Raw genomic sequence first — 22,248 nt, 5'->3', positions numbered from 1 at the left:
ACTTTCCATTAGTGGTACTTATTACATCCCTTTTTACTGATAAATGTATGTGTGCCCATACAAAATTTACAAACATCAAAGTTCTCAGTGGAAGATAAATGCATCATGATTTGCAATGGGTAAACTCAGTTACAATATGGAAAACAAGCACTTTTACAACTGTAACCCCAATAATTAGCTGTAATCAATGGAAGTTTGATCACGCACCCCAGAAAACAAGCACTTATATAATTGGAACCTCAATAATTAGCTGTAATCTTTGGATGTTTTATCACACACCCCAGCAAACAAGCACTTATACAACTGTAACCCCAATAATTATCTGTAATCTATAGATGTTTGATCATGCACCCTAGCAAACAAGCACTTATACAACTGTAACCCCGATAATTATCTGTAATCTATAGATGTTTTATCACGCACCCTAGCAATGTAACTTTTTTCATTCCATAATTAAGTCAAGAACATTAAGGACAAAATAACTACTTTGCTTAATAACAATATCTGCCCTTTACTATGAATTTAATTGCTAATATATTATATATTATATATTTTGTAGATCTATATAGTGTGAATAATATATTGAAATCACACAATTGTCCAACAATTCGTATGTAATTGATTTATTAAAGAATAAAAGATTTAGGGTCTTTTTGGTATTTTTTTTTTTTTCATTTAAACCTCTGGCAATTCTCAGTTTAGGAGTCCAGTGGGTGGTCCTAATGAGTGGGCATAGAGGGAAACCTGGAATGGCCTAATAGACTAGTAAATGTGTGTTCTGAAGTTTAAAGGTTATCCCATATCTATGAGATTTTGTGATCATTAAGAAATACACTTAAAATCTGCTCAAATCAACTGCTCCATACAGAGAACCAGTCAGCTATAAAGTAAAATCTCTGGCTACTAAATTATATATTGTACTCTTGTTAGGATTGTTGTTCAAAAGTTTATACAATAGCCACCCCGCCTCCCCCCCAAAATGTTTCACTTGATACACACATCTTTAACTTTACCAGTGGCTAACATATTAATTCCCACCCATCAATCCCAATCGTTCCAAATTGTACCTGTACTGATGTACTATTTGTAAATAAGGCAATTATCTCAACTTACTGTTTATCATCTGTTCACAAACTTGTCGCGCAACCGATCTCATCATATTCTGGGAAGCCATATCACCCTTAAGGTCAAAAAGCATAAACCAGATCATCAATGGAAGGTTAATATGTTAAACATAGGAATATTATGCAGAAAGTAAAAGGTACAAGTTTTGAAGGTAGGGTTGGGTGAGTGTAAATATTTTAAACCAAGTGCACCTTACAGAAACAAACGTTTCCATTAGGCAACCCCTTAGAAAAGCCTGAAATCTCACAAAATACATGGCCTATTTCCAGCATGCAGATATCATTTTTAACCAAGCACCTATGAAATAGTGCAAGACTGATACATATATTTGATCTATTCACTTACCCTTTCACCCTTGTCTCCTTTCTGTCCTGAAGGACCCTGCAAAGAAATTACACTCGATTTATATTGTATTGAAATACAAAAAAGCCTATATATGTATTGTTTGCTATCCAGGCATCTCACTCATTCTTTATGAACTAGTGTCATTTTGCTCTATCTAGATCCCCAGCTGTTAAAATGTCCACCAATAAATTAAAGTTGACCTTAAGCATACAGATTTTTATCTGTCACAGATGTATTGAAAAGTGGAGCAAGTATTTGTGCAATCCAGTATAATGTGTACTGGTCATGCAACAGTGAATCAGCAGATTGGAGCTATGTGATAATAGAACATGCTTTCTGGCCATCACAGCCATGTCTTTAACTGTATAAGTTAAATGCCGACCGTAAAACTCAAGTTCATTCGCATTAATCCCTCAATTATTCCATCATGTCTACTTTCCCATTTGATAAATGCTGACTAATCATCCTCTAAACTAAAGCACGGAAACATCTGCAAGGCACCCTTATTAATTTGATGCTACCCTTTTATCCTGGCTTGCCTATGTTCACAAGCATTTAATATACCACAATAATTAAAACCAGTAGTGAAGATCAAAGTGAATATATTTCTGAACAATGCCATCTCTGCACATATTACTTGCCAACATATTTGTTTCTGAAGTATAGTAAAGAGTGACTTGTTTTATCCTCTCGCCTCCACACAGAGTATTTCGTGAAAGTTCAATCCAGTAACACAAATAAAATCTTTAATATGGTGAAGTCTGTCTGATCTTTTATCCCCTAAGCAGGACGAGCTTTTATGTTTAAAGGCTTTCTATGTCCCAATATTTTAGCCTTAATGTGACAACACAAGCACCCTTTCTTTTCGGATACAATCTCCTTTTACAATCCACTTGCTTTTAAGTTAGCTTCACCTCCAACTTGAAATCCATCACTCATGGGTGCAGTCTATTTTGCTTAGGTATTGGTCGCATTTTCAGCTTTCATTTAATGCATATGCCAGCAAAATCTACCAACTTATATGTCAAACTAAGACTGTGAGCAATGCCAAACAGTGCATCCATTATCTGTAGCCTTTAAAAGAAGCCTATTAACAGATATGTCCTACGCTTTCCCATAGCTTTTCTTGATGTGTCAGACAGATGTAATAATAGCCTATGGCTATACAGTGGTGTGAAAATTTGTTTGTCCCTCTTCCTGATTTATTATTCTTTTGCATGTTTGTCACACTTAAATGTTTCAGATCACCAAACTAAATGAAATATTAGACAAAGATAGCACAAGTAAACAGAAACAGATGTTTATAAATGAAGGTATTTATTACTATGTGTGCCCCTCCCCCATAAAACATAATTTCACTATGTATTATCATGTCTTTTGGAAGTTGAATTCAATTTCCCTAGCTACACTCAGGCCTGATTACTGCCACACCTGTTCTCAATGAAAAAAATCACTTAAATAGGACCTGCATGACAAAGTGAAGTAGATAAAAAGATCCTCAAAAGCTAGACATCATGTCGCGATCCAAAGAAATTCAGGAACAAATGAGAAACAAAGTTATTGAGAACTATCACTCTGGAAACGGTTAAAAAGCCAGTTCTAATGTTTTGTACTCTAGTGAACCACAGTGAGAGCCATTATCCACAAATGGCGAGAGCATGGAACAGTGCTGAATGTTTCCAGAAGGCTGGCCAAAATTACCCTAAGAGCACAGCAACGACTCATCAAAAATATCAGAAAAGACCCCACAACAACATCCAAAAAACTTCAGGCTTCACTTGCCTCAGTTAAGGTCAGTATTCATGACTTCACCATAACAAAGAGACTGGGAAAAAATTGGCTGCATGGCAGAGTTCCAAGATGAGAACCACTGCTGAGCAATATGAGCATAAAGGCTCATCTAGGTTTTGCAAGAAAATATCTTGATGATCCCCAAGACTATCAGGAGAATATTCTGTGGACTGACGACACAAAAGTTGAACTATTGTGAATGTGTATGATCCATTACATCTGGTGTAGAAGTAACACAATATTTAAGAAATGGAACATGATACCAAAAGTAAAATATGGTGGTGGTAGTGTGATGGTCTGGGTCTGTTTTGCTACTTTAGGACCTGGAAGACTTGCTGTGGTAAACAGAACCATGAATTCTGCTGTCTACCAAAAAATCCTGAAGGACAATGTTCAACCATCTGTTTGTGACCTCAATCTGAAGCTCATTTGAGTTATACAGCAGGACTGTGGCATGGCATTAAAAGGTGGTTCTTGGTTGGAAACTTCCAATGTGGCTGAATTACAACAATTCTTCCAAGATGAGTGTGACAAATTTCCTCAAGAGCGTTGTAAAAGACTCATTACCAGTTATCGCAAATGCTTGATTGCAGTTGTTGCTGTTAAGGGTGGCCCAACCAGTTATTAGGTTTAGGGGCAATCACTTTTTCACACAGGGCCCATTAGGTTTAGATTTCTTTTTCCCTTAATAATAAAAATCTTCATTTATAAACAACTTTTTGTGTTACTTGTGTTATCTTTGTCTAATATTTAAGTTTGTGTGGTGATCTGAAACATTTAAGTGTGACAAACATGCAAAAGAATAAGAAATTAGGATGGGAGCAAACACTTTTTCACACCACTAGCGATGCCACTGTTGGGAATATGTTTAATGCATTCAACACCTATTGGCATTTATTAAACAGATAACAAAAAGCTATTGGAAATCTCATGAAGTATAGCTTAATCAGATGGCTTTGACGCATGGTGTACACCACAATCTGTCATTCATACATCATTATGGTATCAATTTACTGGAGATGTTTTTATAGGATTATTTATATACTCTAACATGCGATTTGATACTTCTTTTTCTTACCTATATTGATATACACTGACCTGACAAATGCCCCAAAACTCTCTTTTAGACTTTTTGTGGCAAATATAATAATAGAGACACTTTTAAAATTAACACAAGGAGCAATCCTGGAAATGCAGGACAAAAGGCCACTTTACACACAGAGATAAATCTGCGGCAGATCTGTGGTTGCAGTGAAATTGTGGATAATCAGTGCCATGTTTCTGGCTGTGTACAAATGGAACAATATGTCCATGATTTCACTGCAACCACAGATCTGCCAAAGATTTATCTCTGTGTGTAAAGTTGCCTAAACACAAAATGTGAACCCAGTCTTAAGCTGGGTTCACACATAGCGACCGCGACAACGACGTCGCTGTTACGTCACCATTTTCTGTGACGCAACAGCGACCTTGTAAGTCGCTGTTATGATCGCTGCTTAGCTGTCAAACACAGCAGAAGCAGCAGCGATCATAACGACACGCGTCGCTGTGCTACATGTGCAGGGAGCCACGCACACTGCTTAGCGCTGGCTCCCTGCACTCCTAGTTACAGTACACATCGGGTTAATTACCCGATGTGTACTGCAGCTACATGTGCAGAGAGCAGGGAGCCGCGCACACTGCTTAGCGCTGGCTCCCTGCACTCCTAGCTACAGTATACATTGGGTTAATTACCCGATGTGTACTGCAGCTACATGTGCAGAGAGCAGGGAGCCGCGCACACTGCTTAGCGCTGGCTCCCTGCACTCCTAGCTACAGTATACATTGGGTTAATTACCTGATGTGTACTGCAGCTACATGTGCAGAGAGCAGGGAGCCGGCAGCACAGGCAGCGTGAAAGCGGCGGACGCTGGTAACGAAGGTAAATATCGGGTAACCAGGGAAAGGTCTTCCCTTGGTTACCCGATGTTTACACTGGTTACAGCTTACCGCAGCTGCCAGACGCTGGCTCCTGCTCCCTGCTCGCTTCTCTTCGTCGCTCTCTCGCTGTCACACACAGCGATGTGTGCGTCACAGCGGGAGAGCGACGACCAAAAAATGAAGCTGGACATTCAGCAACGACCGGCGACCTCACAGCAGGGGCCAGGTCGTTGCTGGATGTCACACACAGTGACAGCGACAGGACGTCGCTGCAACGTCACAGAAAATGGTGACGTAGCAGCGACGTCGTTGTCGTCGTCGCTGTGTGTGACACCACCCTAACATAAAAGCCAGTCACTTCCCCCAACAAAATCAACACTGTCATCATCTACTGCAAATCATGAATTGTACAAAAGGTTCAAGGAATCTAACAAAAATAAATCGCAACAAGAATGTGCCATGATGTTTACAGGTTGGAGATAATTACTGCACTAGAAGTAACCATTTTTGCCTCTGAATAAGCTCTAATTGATAAGCTTCACTATTCCTTTCTGAGCTAAAAAATCATTAATAATTATGTCCAAATATTGTTTTTTTCCAGTGATGTACTTTTTTTCTACCAAGACTGATGCCTCATTAACCACTGTCTCATTTTAGTTGTTAAACCAAAGGAAAACTGTCCGCAAAAGATTGGATATCACTTATTCTAAATGACATATAATTTAGGAGGGAGACAGCAATGAAATTCAGGCACATTTTAGTAAATGTGCTGATCTAGCTCTTAGTATTTACACAGAGTAAAACTATATATTTTGGCAGATGATCTTGGTGCCGTTTCAAATGGAAAATGATTACCTCAAATTCCAACAATCAACTACTGCAACTGTTAAAATGATGCACTGCAGAATTATACTTCCAAAAATTTTGCTACCTTGTCAACTAAAAGGAAAACTTTGGCTTTCCATTAAGATGTTTATTAAGCTTCAAAAGAAAAGCTATTTGTTCTCAAACAGCAGAAAATAATTTTTCTTACGGGTAAACCATTATCTCCTTGTTTTCCTGGCATTCCGCTTGGACCTGGTGCTCCCTGAACTCCTGGTGCTCCCTGTAAAGTAGAAAGGTACATTTGATATAGGTTGTTACTGAAAATGTTATCAGATCTTTATACACTGAATTGTCACGGGTCTTCCACATGAACAGCCTGCTTGATCATATTTCTTACACTAGCAGATGCTTTCACTCTACAGTGTAACTCAGCTGCCACAATGGCATCTGAAGAGTGTAAGGAGTAGTTAATATTCCAGCATCGTACAATGTACTATAATTGCATGGCGTTAAACCACTTACCACTGGCCCAGGTGGACCTCTGGGTCCGACAGCCCCATCTTTGCCTGTAAAACCCTAAAGAAAGAAACCAAAAAATACTTCTGTTAGATAAACCTGTAAAAATAGTATATATACATCACAGCTACTAAGTGTAAATCTAATCTACAAAGTATATGTCATCTGTTGACCATTCTCTGCATACTACTTAAGATGGGAAAGCTATACATAAGCAAAAGTGTTGTAAAAGAAACACAAAAAATGAATAAAAAATAGTATGAGAAGGCCAAATATTACATCACTCTGAACTGGACACCTCACTCGTGCTAAGCATGAGCATTTAACAATGAATATTTCTCCTTTACTCGCTGAAATAATGTTTAACAGGTGTAATCACTTCAATTTAAAGGGGTTGTTCAAGATTTGAAAAAGTCTGCTTTTTTTCATATCTGCTCATGGGCAGTGCAAGGCATTCTCCTTCAAATTCATCTACATGATGGAGTTGTACAGACATAGATTACACGGATTACACTGTTTCTGGCAAAAAAACAGACCCTTTTTCTTACTTTGGCAATCTTTTTGATTGCTCATTTATTCAGGTTTAGGATTAGGATTACAACACTGTGACAAAGCCTATATCTATGATAGAGCTATGAACGTTCATCTCTGTTTAACCCTAGAACGCATACCTGGGGCCTCGCAGGCCTGCTAGGCCATTTGTTTTCTATGGTAGATTGTTATGCTTGCGCGTTCTAGGGTTAAAACAGTACAAAATGAATGCCCCTATACACATTCCATTAATGTCGGAAGAACATGGTGAAGAAAGCGATTGACTCCCCCTTAGTATATTACAGTGACTTACGAAAGTATTTGGCCCCCTTGAATTTTTCAACCTTTTCCCACATTTCAGGCTTCAAACATGAGGATAAAAATTTTAATTTTATGGTGAAGAATCAACAACATGTGGGACACAATTGTGAAGTTGAACGAAATGTATTGCTTATTGTAACCTTTTTTAAAAAATATATAACTGAAAAGTGGGGCGTGCAATATTATTCGGCCCCTTTACTTTCAGTGCAGCAAACTCACTCTAGAAGTTCATTGAGGATCTCTGAATGATCCAAAGTTGTCCTAAATGACTGATGATGATAAATATTATCCACCTGTGTGTAATCAAGTCTCTGTATAAATGCACCTTCTCTGTGATAGTCGCAGTGTTCTGTTTAAAGCACAGATAGCATCATGAAGACCAAGGAACACAACAGGCAGGTCCATGATACTGATGTGGAGAAGTTTAAAGCCGGATTTGATTAAAAAATTTTTTCCAAAACTTTAGGCATCCCAAAGAGCACTGTGCAAGCGATCATATTGACATGGAAGGAGTATCATACCACTGCAAATCTACCAAGACCCGGCCGTCCATCCAAACGTTCATCTCAAACAAGGAAAAGACTGATCAGAGATGCAGCCAAGAGGCCCATGATCACTCTGGATGAACTGCAGAGATCTACAGCTGAGGTCGGAGAGTCTGTCCATAGGACTACAATCAGTCGTACACTGCACAACTCTGGCCTTTACAGAAGAGTGGCAAGGAGAAAGCCATTTCTCAAAGCTATCCAGAAAAAGTGTTGTTTAAAGTTTGCCACAAGCCACCACGGAGACACACCAAACATGTGGAAGAAGGTGCTCTGCTCAGATGAAACCAAAATCGAACTATTTGGGTACAATGCCAAACAATATGTTTGGTGTAAAAGCAACACAGCTCATCACCCTGAACACACCATCCCCACTGTCAAACATGGTGGTGGCAGTATCATGGTTTGGGCCTGCTTTTCTTCAGCAGGGACAGGGAAGATGGTTAATATTGATGGGAAGATGGATAAAGCCAAATACAGGACCATTCTTGAAGAAAACCTGTTGGAGTCTGTAAAAGACCTGAGACTGGGATGGAGATTTGTCTTCCAGCAAGACAATGATCCCAAACATAAAGCAAAATCTACAATGGAATGGTTCACAAATAAACGTATCCAGGTGTTAGAATGGCCAAGTCAAAGTCCAGACCTGAATCCAATCGAGAATCTGTGGAAAGAGCTGAAAACTGCTGTTCACAAATGCTCTCCATCCAACCTCACTCAGCTCGAGCTGTTTGCAAAGGAAGAATGGGCAAGAATTTCACTCTCTCGATGTGCAAAACTGATAGACACATTCCCCAAGTGACTTGCAGCTGTAATCGCAGAAAAAGGTGGCGCTACAAAGTATTAACTGAAAGGGGCCGAATAATATTGCACGCCCCAATTTTTAGTTATTTATTTTTTTTAAAAAAGTTTAAAATAAGCAATAAATTTCATTCAACTTCACAATTGTGTCCCACTTGTTGTTGATTCTTCACCCTAACATTAACATTTTTATCTTTATGTGTGAATCCTGAAATGTGGGAAAAGGTTGAAAAATTCAAGGGGGCTGAATGCTTTTCCAAGGCACTGTATGTCGAAGAGAATAATCCGTCAATTTCAATTTCAACTACTTATTTTCTCAATTGGGTATAATCTGCCACCAGAGACATCTGCCAATTGCATATTACATGGAAAAGGTAGATAAGAAACTGTCAAATGCCCCTGGGACTATTTATCCAAGTTAAAACAAAATTTCTGAAAAATTCTACATTCTGGATGTTCGAGTTCCCCAGCCCCAATCTTTGAATTTGTTGGGATCCACTGGCAAAAGTTTAATTTCTAAAGCCAGCAACGATAAAAATTACATTAGGCAACAACATTTAACCGGGTGTAAAATAGTCTAAATAAGTTTTATAAATCCAGCATAGCAAACAACTATAATAAAAATTGTTCGCCGCACACGCAACATAATAAAATCTCTGATAATTAATGATATAATATTTTCCTATCAGTAGAATGTGATAAGAGTATTGAAAATAATATAAATCTCTACCATGTAGGAATGATTATACTGATGTGATATTTACACTCAGAAGATAGATACCAACAATCTCTGACACGTTATTTTGATCAGTCTTTTATTTCCATTTTCCAGATGAATGTTTAAAATGAATCACTGATGTTGGAAATCTTATATGGATTCAAGAAAAATTTTTGTATTGTGATTTGTGTAATAAACCCGAATCAATGTTTACCTCTCCTCTGTTTTATCATTACTGGTTCCAGCTTTTTCCTTTGGTGTCAGTCCAAACAAAACTTTCTTTGTATAATTCCCTATCCCCTCCTCAAATAAAACAATAAATGGCCTATCACTCCAGAGGAGTGTGCATGTGGCTCACTATTCAGCAATCCTTCAATATATAGCACCTTCAGTGACCCATAGGCATTGATGTAACTACATGACTAACATATTCATTTTGTAAATACAAGAGCTTTTAAGAAATATAGATCATGAAATTAAACCTTAACTAAATTGTGACCCAGTCGGAGTTCCTATGGCTCTCTATAGTAGTATTTCTGTGCCACTCTGTCACTATATAGGGACTACAATGAACTGTTATTGACATTTCTGCCTTTCATAGTCAAGATGGAAAAAACTATGTCCAGAACATCAGAGTTAGGGTTACCAGAACTGGGTGCAGCTGCACTAATCTGTCCTACAAAATGAATGGGAGCTACAAAAACAACTTGGGAGTTATGAAAACAGCATGGCTTGTTGTGCTTTTTCAGTAACTTCCATTAATTTCTATGGGAGATAAGCATATAGTACAGGTCAACTGTGCTTAGCTGTTTTCAAATCACTGCCTTGGGGTGGCCAGGACTAGAGATGTTTAGTACAGTCAAACCTTAGATAAGGTTGAGTTTGTGACCCTGACTTGACCTGAACCTCAATGGAAGTCAGTAATTGAGCAAATTGTGTCTCCTCCCATAAGCAGCCAGCCATAAGCAGAACACTTGCAGGGGAGGGATTTTTCCATTTTTTTTTTGTGTATGTGTGTGCACACTACATCTGATCACACTGATTTTACCCTTGGTGCGAGCTGATAAAATACTGCAAGTGGCTCGCACAGAGCTGAGCATTAATCATACCCAAGCACATCGCTGCACACTTGAGTGGTTTCCACTTGTATCTTGCTCGAACTTCATAACTGAACTCTATTTTTTTAGTCTGTGTTTGAACCCGAACCTTGAACATCGAACTTGAGATTCGCTCATCTCTAGCCATGACTTGGAAGAAATTATTCTTGTCTATGCCACAAAACAAAGGGGTAACCCTTTGAGTCTATATTGTCCCCTACAAGAAAAATGTCTAGTAAATAATGTCTGCATAACTGACTACATGTCAGAGCTAGACTTGGCTCAAATTTATTTCTACATCCCATTTCATCGATCATGACAGTAGTTTGTAGTTGCTGCAAGGGAGAGGGAGAACCAAGTCTTATTTGCTGGCTTCTGCAGCTCTTCTTTTGAGTAGGAGCCTGGCGCAAAGTCATGTGTGCTTGATGCAGCAACAATCAATGGCTACTCAAAAGAAGAACCTAAGATGCCAACAGGTAACAGGTGGCACTCCCCCATCCATCAAGCAGCCACAGACCACTGTTAAGGAGGCCAATGAATCCAATTTCCCCCCCCCCTAAAAAGGTAACCAAAAAAGATGACTGACACCATGAAAAATAATGGGGCAGATTTCTAAAAAGTAATGCAAAGGAATAGTAGAGCAGATGTCTATAGCTACCAATTCCTTGGCTATTGAGAGAGTAATTGCCCCCCCCCTCCCAATTTTACTCAGCTATCTTTGATAAATTACCCCCATGTATTGCATCCTGATTAACCCAGTGTTAATATTAATAAATGAAAATACAGACTAAACATCATTATGCACATTAAATATCTATAACGCAGATACAATATGGTTCATTAATCTTAATCTGTTACTGTCCACATGGCAAGATTAGTGTTTGTCGCTCCACAGGAATCCTGCAGCCCAGATGTAAAGGAAACAAATGTGTTAAATTTACTGGCTAACCCAAATAATCCCTCGTTTTGTTTGGCAATGACACAATCCCATATTTTCCCTCCCAGACTTCTCTTTTGATGCCTGAAGAGCACAAGTCTAAAAATATAGATTTGCAGGATTTTGCACAGTATTTGCTTTGCAATTCTGTAACTTATTTGATTTACAGTTATTAAGATGAACTAAACAATTGAAGTAAAATAAAATTCTGGATAAGTTGTTACAAGAAAGGATTACAGAAGGACAGTTTGGCTGAGCAGAACTTTTTCCAGCCACCGCCACAAGCTGCTTGTAGGTCATTTGTATAATGTATAAGGATTAACTCTACAAGTATCTGATCTGACACTCATTAAAAGATTCAAGATGATTGGTAAGATGTGTTAGAACTGAATGTTTAGGAGATGCAGTAAGTTCTGACTATGTCAACTGAGTGAAACGCATCTAACTAATAATATAGTGGTTAGCACAGTTGTCCTGCTGCACTAGGGTGATCTTTATTCCAACTTTCTCTTTTATGACTACAATAAATGAAGCTTATGACAACTTAACTCTCCCTACAAATTACCTCTACATTCATGAATAAAGATAATGTAAGACAATGTCTCCATCAAAAAAATCAAGCTGCATATTACAGATGAGCTACAACGGAATCCAAAATACTTGCCAAAGGGAGTTTAGATTTGCTATTTCTTTATTATCCTTGATGACCTAGCATACTTTTCTAATCCAATTGTTGACCAACTTTACAATCTTTTCGACAATACAACCATGATAAAAAGTTGGATTTGAGAACATACCCTTGTTCCTGGTGGTCCCATGGGTCCAGGTGGTCCAGTTACCCCAGGCGATCCCTTGAAAAAAATGAAAGAAAAAAATCAATGGTGAAGACAAATTAATTAAGCTGAACTCAAAAATCAAATGTAAACATCATTAAATAAGTTAAACCAAAACTTGTATCTTCTTTAATATACTAAACATTTCGCAAATAAAAATATAAACTTCTAGAAACTGAAGCAAACAAGTTACCATTCTTCCTGGCAATCCAGGGTCACCTTGATCACCCTTGAATCCTTGGCGACCCTAAATAAATATAATGTGAAATATAGATCATTCATTGCAATCTAGGTATGACTTCATAATGTCACATTATTTAATATGTAATCTCAACATACTTAAAACACTTTGAACATGAAATACTTAATAGGATTGGGAGTAGAATTTCAGACGTGCTGTACATCACTCTGCTATAACTATATCTCTATCAGCTTACACTTGATTATGAATCACCACAAAATATTTTACCTGAATACTTAGTATATGATATATTTTAACACATTTTTTACAAATTCCATTTTTTCCAACTTACAGGTTCTCCAGGAATAGAAAGTCCAGGAGGTCCTTGTGGTCCAGGAGGCCCTTGTGGGCCAGGTAGACCTTGTTCACCTCGTTGTCCTGGGGGGCCCTAAAAATAGGGTTCATAAAATTTTAGTATGTTAAAGAGTTAAGATCAACATAATAGGACTTCTCCTCTATCATTCCTTCCCAATCTTTATGAGTGTTTGTTACATGAAGAGTCTGCTTCTGGCCATCAAGTTAATAACTCTTTATCGAAGGCCCTCCACATGTATCTTCTACTCCAAACATTGGATTTGCGGAAAATTAATTTAATACACAATTCTGGTATGCTTGGAATGTGTTTCATACAGTAACTCTCTTTCTCAATTCTTGTCCAATTATTCACAACTTACAGTATATTATATCTCTGAATACAAAGTATTCATTCCAGTTCTCACTTAAGAGAATGTTGCTGCTGATTTACAAGAAAACTACCACTCACTTTTCTTTCTTTTCTTTTATCCACCTCATATAATTACAAACTCTCTGTAAAAAGAAATTGGACTTACCACTTTAAAACCATCCCCATTTTTAGGAATTTGGCGCTATTTTCTTTTTTTAAAGTACTTCTGACCTCTAACCCTCATAACCTATTAGATCTCCTAAAGTCCCATATTCACTATCTCTCCTAAATATTTTAGTCTTGGCAGATGTTGCTAGATAGATTGTTTGCTGATATAAAACTCTGTTTTCTGGGATTAATACATAACAGCTAGAATTGTCATAAATAGAAACTAATTTATTTTAAAAAATTTGATTCAGTTCGATTTGTCCATATTGGATCTATTTGAACCAAACCAATTTGTTACAAATCAAAAGTGCCCTCAATAGATGTGTATTTTGCTCCAAGATGTTTCCAAACCCCAAATCTATTAAAAGGACAAGAAAAAAATTCAAAACAACAAAGCATTATACTCATTTGTCCTAGGCTGCCCCAAACCCAACCTGCCATAGCAGTTCTCCACCCAGTCCTCTAGTCTTCATTTCTTCTGACCTCAGGATCCCTTTCTAGCCCTTGGTTTTCTGTCTTCTCTTTAGGTCTTTTTGTGATGACTAGGCTTTATGTGAAGACATGGAGCACAACACACATCATTGATGTCCCCAATGAAAATTTAAGGCCTAATCAATTTAGGGAAACCCAAAGAGAAAATGAAAGACAGGAGGCCGAAAGTATATCCAGAAGCCAGAAAAAGGAGAGACCTGAGGATCTGATGGGAAGCTGCCATGTCAGGATCGGTAAGTGGGGACACCTAAGAAAAGTGAGTGTAATGTTTTATTAGTTTTAACTCACAAAAAATATAGCAAAAGGAAGATCAACTGGATGTCTTTTTGGTGGATTAATTTTAACTCCCAAATAATTTGGATCCTAGTGAACAAGAATTTTCCCTAAATTTGTGATGAATCCAGTTACATTAGGCAGATTCAGTCCACATATTTCACCATCATTTTTTTCATAGACATAAGGAGAAGTGGTAGTCTAAAGTCGTAGATCCTTATTTTAGCTATTATTGTTGCAAATAAAATATCAAGACCGGATAAAACTTTTGAGCCGCTAAAATTATATAGACGTGACCACAGACTGAATAAAATCTACATCAGTGGTATTGACTATGCTTAAAATCACATAATTATTAAGAGACACGATGCTTAATATATACATGGAGAGCAATTTAGTAATTTAGATGTATAGACAGCTATGCATTTCAGACCAAATAAAGTCCTTGGTCAAAGCTTGGGACAAAGTACTTTTTTTGGCCTGAAATGCATAGCTGTCTATACATCTATGGTCATTGTTTTACCCCTTGGGGTCATGTAATTTACTTTAGAAACCTTTTGCTATTTGGATTTTAATCTAACAAGTTTGCAATAATGCCTAGAAATTTTATCCAAATTACTGGGAGTTGGATTTTTCCTTTTTTTGTTTCATTCAAAGCCTGTCTGTTCTGAGTCAGATATGTTTTTCCCTGAAACACTCCAGAATTACAGAGAAAACATAGAGTAAAGAGCTGGGGGCTAAGGAACATAAGGAAAGACCTGACTAGTCCAGCGCCACCCCCTTCTGGCTTCTCCCTGTGACACTACAGTTTGTTGACAGGTTCCACCAGTCAATCACTTGGAGCACACAGAGGAGAAACCAGCCAGACATCGTGCTAGACTAGTCATGTTTCTCCCTATAGTCCCAGGCTTTCTCTGAAGTTCCAGAACACTTCAGCTAAAAACATACCTGGCTACAATCATGCAGCCAGGCTCTGATTCATGCTGGCCGTAGTTTGGGAAACAATTAAGTGACAGATTCTCTTTAACCCCTTCACGACCATGGACGGATCTTTCCGTCATGGATCGTGTCCCGGTAATCCCCGCCCCCTGCCGCGGGCAGGCGGCGTGGATCGGCACACATATCAGCTGTTTTCAACAGCTGACATGTGTGCCTACATGTTCCGAGTGGAATCGCATTCCACCCGGAACATTAACCCCTTAGATCTCGCTGCCAAAGTCTGGCAGCGAGATCTATATGCGCGCGGCCATCTTTTTTTCTTACCTCCGCCCCCTCCGGACGTCACGTGAGTGATCACGTGACGTTCGGTGGTTGCCATCGTAGCACAGGGTCATGTGATGACGCCTGGTGCTAAGAAGTTTCACTTTCATTCTTCCTCGGCACGGAGCAGAGGAAGAAAGAAAGTGACTATTTCTGCTGTTTACAGCGGAATAGCTGTGATCAGCAGATAGCGATCAGCAATCGGATTGCTGATCGCTATAGCCCCCTAGGGGGACTAGTAAAATAAAATAAAAAAAGTAAAAAAAAAGTTTTAAAAAATTAAAAAAAAATAAAAAAACCTAAAAGTTCAAATCACCCCCCTTTCCCCCCATTGAAAATTAAAGGGTTAAAAAATAAATAAATATACACATATTTGGTATCGCCGCGTTCAGAAATGCCCGATCTATCAAAATATAAAATCAATTAATCGGATTGGTAAACGGCGTAGTGGCAATAAAATTCCAAACGCCAAAATTACGTTTTTTGGTCGCCGCAAGTTTTACGCAAAATGCAATAACAGGCGATCAAAACGTAGCATCTGCGCAAAAATGCTACCATTAGAAACATCAGCTCGAGACGCAAAAAATAAGCCGTCACTGAGCCACAGATCCCAAAAAATAAAAACGCTACGTGTTTCGGAAAATGGCGCAAAACGTGCGCCACTTTTATTGGACAAACTTGTGAATTTTTTTTAACCCCTTAGATACAAGTAAACCTATACATGTTTGGTGTCTACAAACTCGCACCGACCTCAGGTATCATACCCACACATCAGTTTTACCATATAGTGAACACCGTGAATAAAACATCCCAAAAACTATTGTGCCATCACACTTTTTTTGCAATTTTTCCACACTTGGAATTTTTTTGCTGCTTTCCAGTACACCATATGGTAAAACTTATGGTTTCATTTAAAAGTATAACTTGTCCCGCAAAAAACAAGCCCTCATATGGCAAGATTGACGGAAAAATAAAAAAGTTACGGCTCTCGGAAGAAGGGGAGCAAAAAACAAAAACGCAAAAACGGAAAGTGCCCCGGGGCTGAAGGGGTTAATATTAACAACCATTATCCATGATGGTCTAGGATGCTTCTGGCTTAAAACCTCAAGTAGATGTTTACCAAGAATAATGTCATATCTTTACTGATAACGAATGATAATACTATATATTCCAGGAGATTTTGAATTTAAGATTGTTCAATATTTTTCCTGATGTGGCTAGATGGGAGTTGCCAGCTAATAGTAAACCCCCTTAATTCTGTCATTAAACACTGAAACACACTATTTGGGTTATGGGTTTTTTTCAAACATTCCATTTTTGGTTATTTATTAAAATGTAATGATGAACATAAGAAATTATAAGAAAACTGTAATAGTCCCATAGCTATCATATAGCAATATATCAGATAGCAATTCAATGCTGGTCTGACCAAAAGCTCCCATCAGTTGTGTCAATAAAAAGTTAGTCATAAAAAAAAAAAGAATACAAAAACATACTCCATGTTTTTTTTACTCTGGGAATTTGTTACTAATTAGAACCAGTCTATTTTCTTCCATTATCGCTCTACTGTTGTATTCGTGTAGGTCTAAGCATTCCCATATTGTTTCTAGTTTTTATGAGGTCAGAGAGCAGCTGCTATAGGGCCTGAGGGTGCTGATTTGTTTCTCCAAGAGGGAAAAAAACAATAATAGTTTATCAGCCACTAAATGTGGATTCTACTTCCAGCCCATCTGAAATACAATAATACTATTCATCCCTGACTACTACTGTAGAAGGTATGGTACTGCTCACATTACTGAAGACCAGTTTATTAATTATAGAGCAGAGAGGGGCCTCATCCTGACTATACTAAGGGTCCCTTCCCTTTAATAAGTTACCCCTTAAGCAGTGAACCAATAGAAAAGCAGTAGTAAAGAACCCTATAAGGAGAGCTAATGACATAAAACAAACAAGCCAATTAGAAATCTAATTGGTCCTTTTAAATACTGTGTTAAAGAACAATATTCAGCTCATCCATAAAAATTATAACTATTCTTTAGTATTGAAAAACCAAGTTTCACTTAAAAAATATAAACAATTAGACATTTATTACACAATTACAATTAATAATTAAAGTATAATATACAGTATACTATCAGATTTACTTACAGACGGTCCATCTGGACCCCTGTCACCTCGGGGACCTTTGCTACCAGGCATACCCTAAAAATGAGAGGGTAGTTTTGTAATTCCGTTATATCAGACAGAAATGTTTTAACTCCTAATAAAAAGCCTTGAGCACTCAGAGGTTTAAGAAATGTATTTTTCCTTTTACGTTAACATATTTGGCAAAAAGCCACCAGAATTCTTCCCTTAAGAACATTCACATTTCATTATTTCTGCCAATCTTAGTCAACAGCTCCAATGAATCTAGAGCACAGAATCCTTATGTGTATTTAACAAAAAAAATGGTAAGAAGGAGATAGCCAAGTACATGCAGATGGGGCTTAAAATAATTGTCACAGACATTGGAAAAACACCAAAAAAATAAGTAACTTTCAAAATCAATAGGAGAAAAGAATTATTTCTTTTTCTTTGAGTGTTTGAGTCATGAAAAGAAGATATACTAATATCCATGCTTACAGATGGTCCAGCTGGTCCTGGGGCTCCCACACTGTCTTGGGCACAAGTACAGGCATGTGGCAGAGCTGGGCACTTCGCTTCATCTCTCTGAAAAAGATTGAGTAACACTTTGATGAAAAGACACTAAATATGCATTAAAGCTACCATTAGTAAATAAGCGTGTGGTATTTCCATCAAGTTCTTAACCAAGTTCCTTTAAACCGGTGTTAAAAATCCACAGCCTCTTATCAGTTCCTATCCAGAACCAAGTTTAACCATTTTCTGATTAAACAGTTTTTGCAATTAACAAAGATCGGTATAGGCAGCCAGAATGGTTATCAACATAATTTGCTTATGTAATTATATCTTATCATTTTTAGGCAATAAAAGAAGTTTTCTCCTTTCATCTTTTTTTAAAAAAAAATCATGTGGCAGAGCTGGCAATCTCAGTAGGACAGCAGTAGTGTCGATATGACTTTAATGCTCAAGCCTATACTAAATCGCCAAAGCACCGAACCCCAGGAGGGTGACTGTCAGTGAATTTTGTTATTTTTATAATTTTGTATAAACTTATGGAAGGGGACAACCCCTTCAACACATTGTCGGTTCTTCACAATCTCTGAGTTGACACTTTAAATCAATGAACTTGAAGGAACATATTAGGTATTTGAAGATTTATTCCAAGTAAAAGAGACATTTAAGCTCCAAATATCTTTTAAAGGTAAGTTACATTTACCTTACCCTGATGTCTGTCTGTCTATCTATCCATCCATCACTTTGTCCAGTAGATAGATTAGAATATAAGGAGACAGCACTCATATAAATTGGTGTGAACATTATTAGCCCATGTGACAACATTTTGGTCCCTTCACAGGACCTTTCTCAAGCAAGATAAAGGTTCTGTGAAGGGAAAAAAACATCTCCACATGGGCTAATAAAGGTCATACGAATTTATTTGAGTGCTGTCTCCTTATATTCTAATCTATCCATTTATCTAAATCTATTTATCTCTATCTAAATCTTTTCTATCTATCTATCTATCTATCTATCTATCCATCTATTTAAGTATTTTTATCCCTACTTAAGTCTATTTAATCTATCTACCTATCTACACCTTTCCCTCTATTTATCTACCTATCTACACCTATCCTTCTATCTACTTATCTATCCATTCATCTATCTATCCATCCCTCTATCTATCATCTATCTATTTGTGTCTCCATCCATCTATTTAAATATATTTATCTCCACTTAAACCTATTCTATCTATCTATATCGATCTATCGATTCCTATTTTAATGGAATTGACTGGACATTTTATTGAAGTTGGAGACTGTGCATACTGACGCCATCATGTGTGAAACCCTTGAAGTCACAAGTGAGATTCTGACTAAGTGAAATGTATATTGTGCTGGGAATTATCCTTGCAGACACAATAAACCTCTCTGTTTATACTTGGCTAATAGTGGGCTAATACATGATGTGAGAGATGCCAGAAATGGTTTGAAGAATGACTTTTCTAAAGCATATTATTTTCCTATTTGCAAGCTGCCAAAAATGGATTTGCTTTTGCAGTTCCACTTTTGTATATCTTAGCAGATTGCTAGAGTCATCTGATATCCGAAAAGCCTTTGTGTTTGTGTAAGGCTCTTAAATAAATGACATTCAGATTGGCTACTAGTTTACATCTTTGCCTGCACTAAGTATGGGCATAATTGTGTAATCAGCCGGATGATAAAAACATAGCAAATGCAGCAAATGATTTATTGGACTATGCTACTTTAATACTTTTACCAGAAGGCCTTGACGCTTTGGCAGATTAGTCCTGTTTTCCGACTACCACTATGTGATTCTAAAGTTGCGAAACTTTGCGAGAGATTTATGAGGACATTACACAATCCTGAACCAATATTCCTACCAAAAAGACTGGAAACAATATAATCTCTTTAAATCATATTAAATCCAATGTCAGACAGTATACCTCAATTCATCAACGAGAGAGCGCAATAATTCAAATATCGTACTTATAATTCACTTTATTGAAAAGCTTGCATACATGAGATTTAATGGCAGAGGAAGAATAAATTATTGAGATACAGGTCAGTATCCAAAACATCCTCTTTTTACTCTGCTACCAGTGCAGTCACTTTAAAGTTTGGCCCTGGTGCCGGGGGGAACCCAGTGGCCTATCTGTTTCATATATTGCACTTGGTAACTCAGGTTCCCTGTCATTTATTTTGAGCTTTTGGTAAAAAGCAAATTCCTATATATCCCTTAACTGCACAGAACGTATACTTTGCTACTGAAGCCATAGGATTACCACATGTAAAAATATTTATATAAGACTTACCATTGACGGAATATCACAGCATCTATCGCGGCTTGTCCAGGTTACAGTACATACAATGTCAAACATCTGGAGAAGGAACTGGGAACAAGGCAAAGACTTGTTTACTTGTCATGTCATTTGTGTATTTCTTTATCAGACATTTCAAGACATTTGCTTAGCATCCACATCTGAACAGATGACAAATGAACATCTGCAGCGGATTACTTTGCGTGAAGTCATCTCGTAAGTGAATGTAAGTTCTACTTGTTTGGCAAGCTGCTCCATTGTAAGATTCATTGTTCTGGCTAAATTTGATGTGGCACATAAAAATTTGTGTAAAAGTATTACACCTTGGGATATGGCCAATGCTGTCCCAGCTCTTACGTTTTCCATACCGTTCTATAACATTTTATTGTAGTTCTGTCTGTACTACGAGTGGGTGTACATCCACCCAATTATGGATGAGGTATGGGTATTTTTAAAAAAGAAAGACTTCAATGATGTAAAGCCTAAAAAATGATGCAATGTCCTGTTGTGAGAAATAGACAATAATGATTCGACCATCATGTGAAGATGTCCATTGTGACTTTGCACTTGCATGCACAGAACTGTCCTAGGCTTCATCAAAGCCAAAAGATTATTGTGAGAAGACAGAGATTTTAGCTCTCACAGCGGGGATCAGAAGATACGACGAGGACCAGACATGTATAGATATCATGATACATTTTTGCCTCTTTGCAAGCTATAGCTATATATTTAACATTGTTGACCTGCTCTACGGGTATTTTGGTAATACTGGACTGTAGCTACATAAATTAAATTAGGTTGTAATAGACGACAGAGTATCCTTCAGCCAAACATATCTGCTTGGATACTTTGTAAAATATGATGTTTTCTATTAAAATGGTGACTTACTGGAGCAGATTTCTTGTCTCCTTTGAGCTTTCCAAGTACTTCAAACCCATCAGTGGTTATGTTGCCAGCCGCTTTGATTGGTTTCTCCCCAACTTCATTACAGTCAATAAAAATTTTTACATATGTAGGAGACACCACTATGTGGACCTAAAGAAAATTACATTTTAAATTAGATTCTAAAGACAAAATTTGAAAGATTTCTAAATAAAAATTAACCCATTTTTATAAATAAATGTTAACTTAAAACATCTACATAAAATTAATGTAACCTAGAAGTACATGTGCACTTGGAATCAGATTCTGAAGAACTTTTGTCACCCGGTCACATCTTCCTTTTACACTTTCTCAATGTCTGTCCATACTCTGTATGTTTCTATATAATCACTTCTGTGTCTCCTTTGTATCTAGTTTAGGAAGGGAATGGCAATTTGACAGAAATAAAGTAAATATTTTAATGCTCAGCTAAGCAAAGCCAATTTCTTAAAGTTTCTATTTATCTCAAAAATACAAACTGTGAGAATACAGCATCTCTGTAAGAAACTGTAAACTAATGAAACAATGGCAATATATGAAACGAATAAAAAAACAAGTGTAATATATTGCTGTTACAATAGAACATTTTTAAAATATGTTATAAAATTCCCAGTTACAAAGCTTATAATAACTGCTTTTTTGTCGGATTTAATAGACCAATTACAAGGTGTACATTAGTTAAAATGCTGTCCACACTTTCTGGAATATACAGATATTTATCCCATTACATTAGATACACTCAACTTCAAAACATAATTAACTACAGATGTATTAAAATCTAATTAGCAGAGTTTGTTTGCGAAAGGGATAGGCTTTCATTGTAATTGCTCCATATAAACCATAATTATTTCCAGCATACTGGACAATCCTCTGTAAAGTACACAAAATTAGATGTTATCCCATCCAACATTCCATAGACTAGTTGTATTATGCTGCATTCCTATTAATACAATATATCAGAGTAAAA

The 22,248-nt window shown here is 37.2% G+C and overlaps 1 protein-coding gene across 3 annotated transcripts in view; it reads right to left on the bottom strand.

Moving 5' to 3' along the window:
* The window catches only part of COL12A1 (collagen type XII alpha 1 chain), a 220,316-nt gene that overhangs the window by 7,681 nt on the left and 190,387 nt on the right, over positions 1–22,248 (bottom strand). For all 3 annotated transcript variants that reach the window (XM_075340200.1, XM_075340202.1, XM_075340201.1), the window contains 11 exons: positions 21,249–21,395; positions 20,355–20,432; positions 18,026–18,112; positions 17,552–17,605; positions 12,839–12,934; positions 12,499–12,552; positions 12,270–12,323; positions 6,529–6,582; positions 6,215–6,286; positions 1,471–1,506; positions 1,114–1,180 (listed from right to left, as the gene is read on the bottom strand). In XM_075340200.1, coding sequence (XP_075196315.1) covers positions 1,114–1,180; positions 1,471–1,506; positions 6,215–6,286; positions 6,529–6,582; positions 12,270–12,323; positions 12,499–12,552; positions 12,839–12,934; positions 17,552–17,605; positions 18,026–18,112; positions 20,355–20,432; positions 21,249–21,395 — 799 coding nt within the window. The remainder of the gene's footprint in view (positions 1–1,113; positions 1,181–1,470; positions 1,507–6,214; positions 6,287–6,528; positions 6,583–12,269; positions 12,324–12,498; positions 12,553–12,838; positions 12,935–17,551; positions 17,606–18,025; positions 18,113–20,354; positions 20,433–21,248; positions 21,396–22,248) is intronic.

Source organism: Anomaloglossus baeobatrachus, chromosome 3 (assembly GCF_048569485.1).
Source record: "Anomaloglossus baeobatrachus isolate aAnoBae1 chromosome 3, aAnoBae1.hap1, whole genome shotgun sequence".
Taxonomy (NCBI): domain Eukaryota; kingdom Metazoa; phylum Chordata; class Amphibia; order Anura; family Aromobatidae; genus Anomaloglossus; species Anomaloglossus baeobatrachus.
Note: the sequence above shows the minus strand (reverse complement) of the source record. Positions and strands in the feature narration are given on the sequence as shown.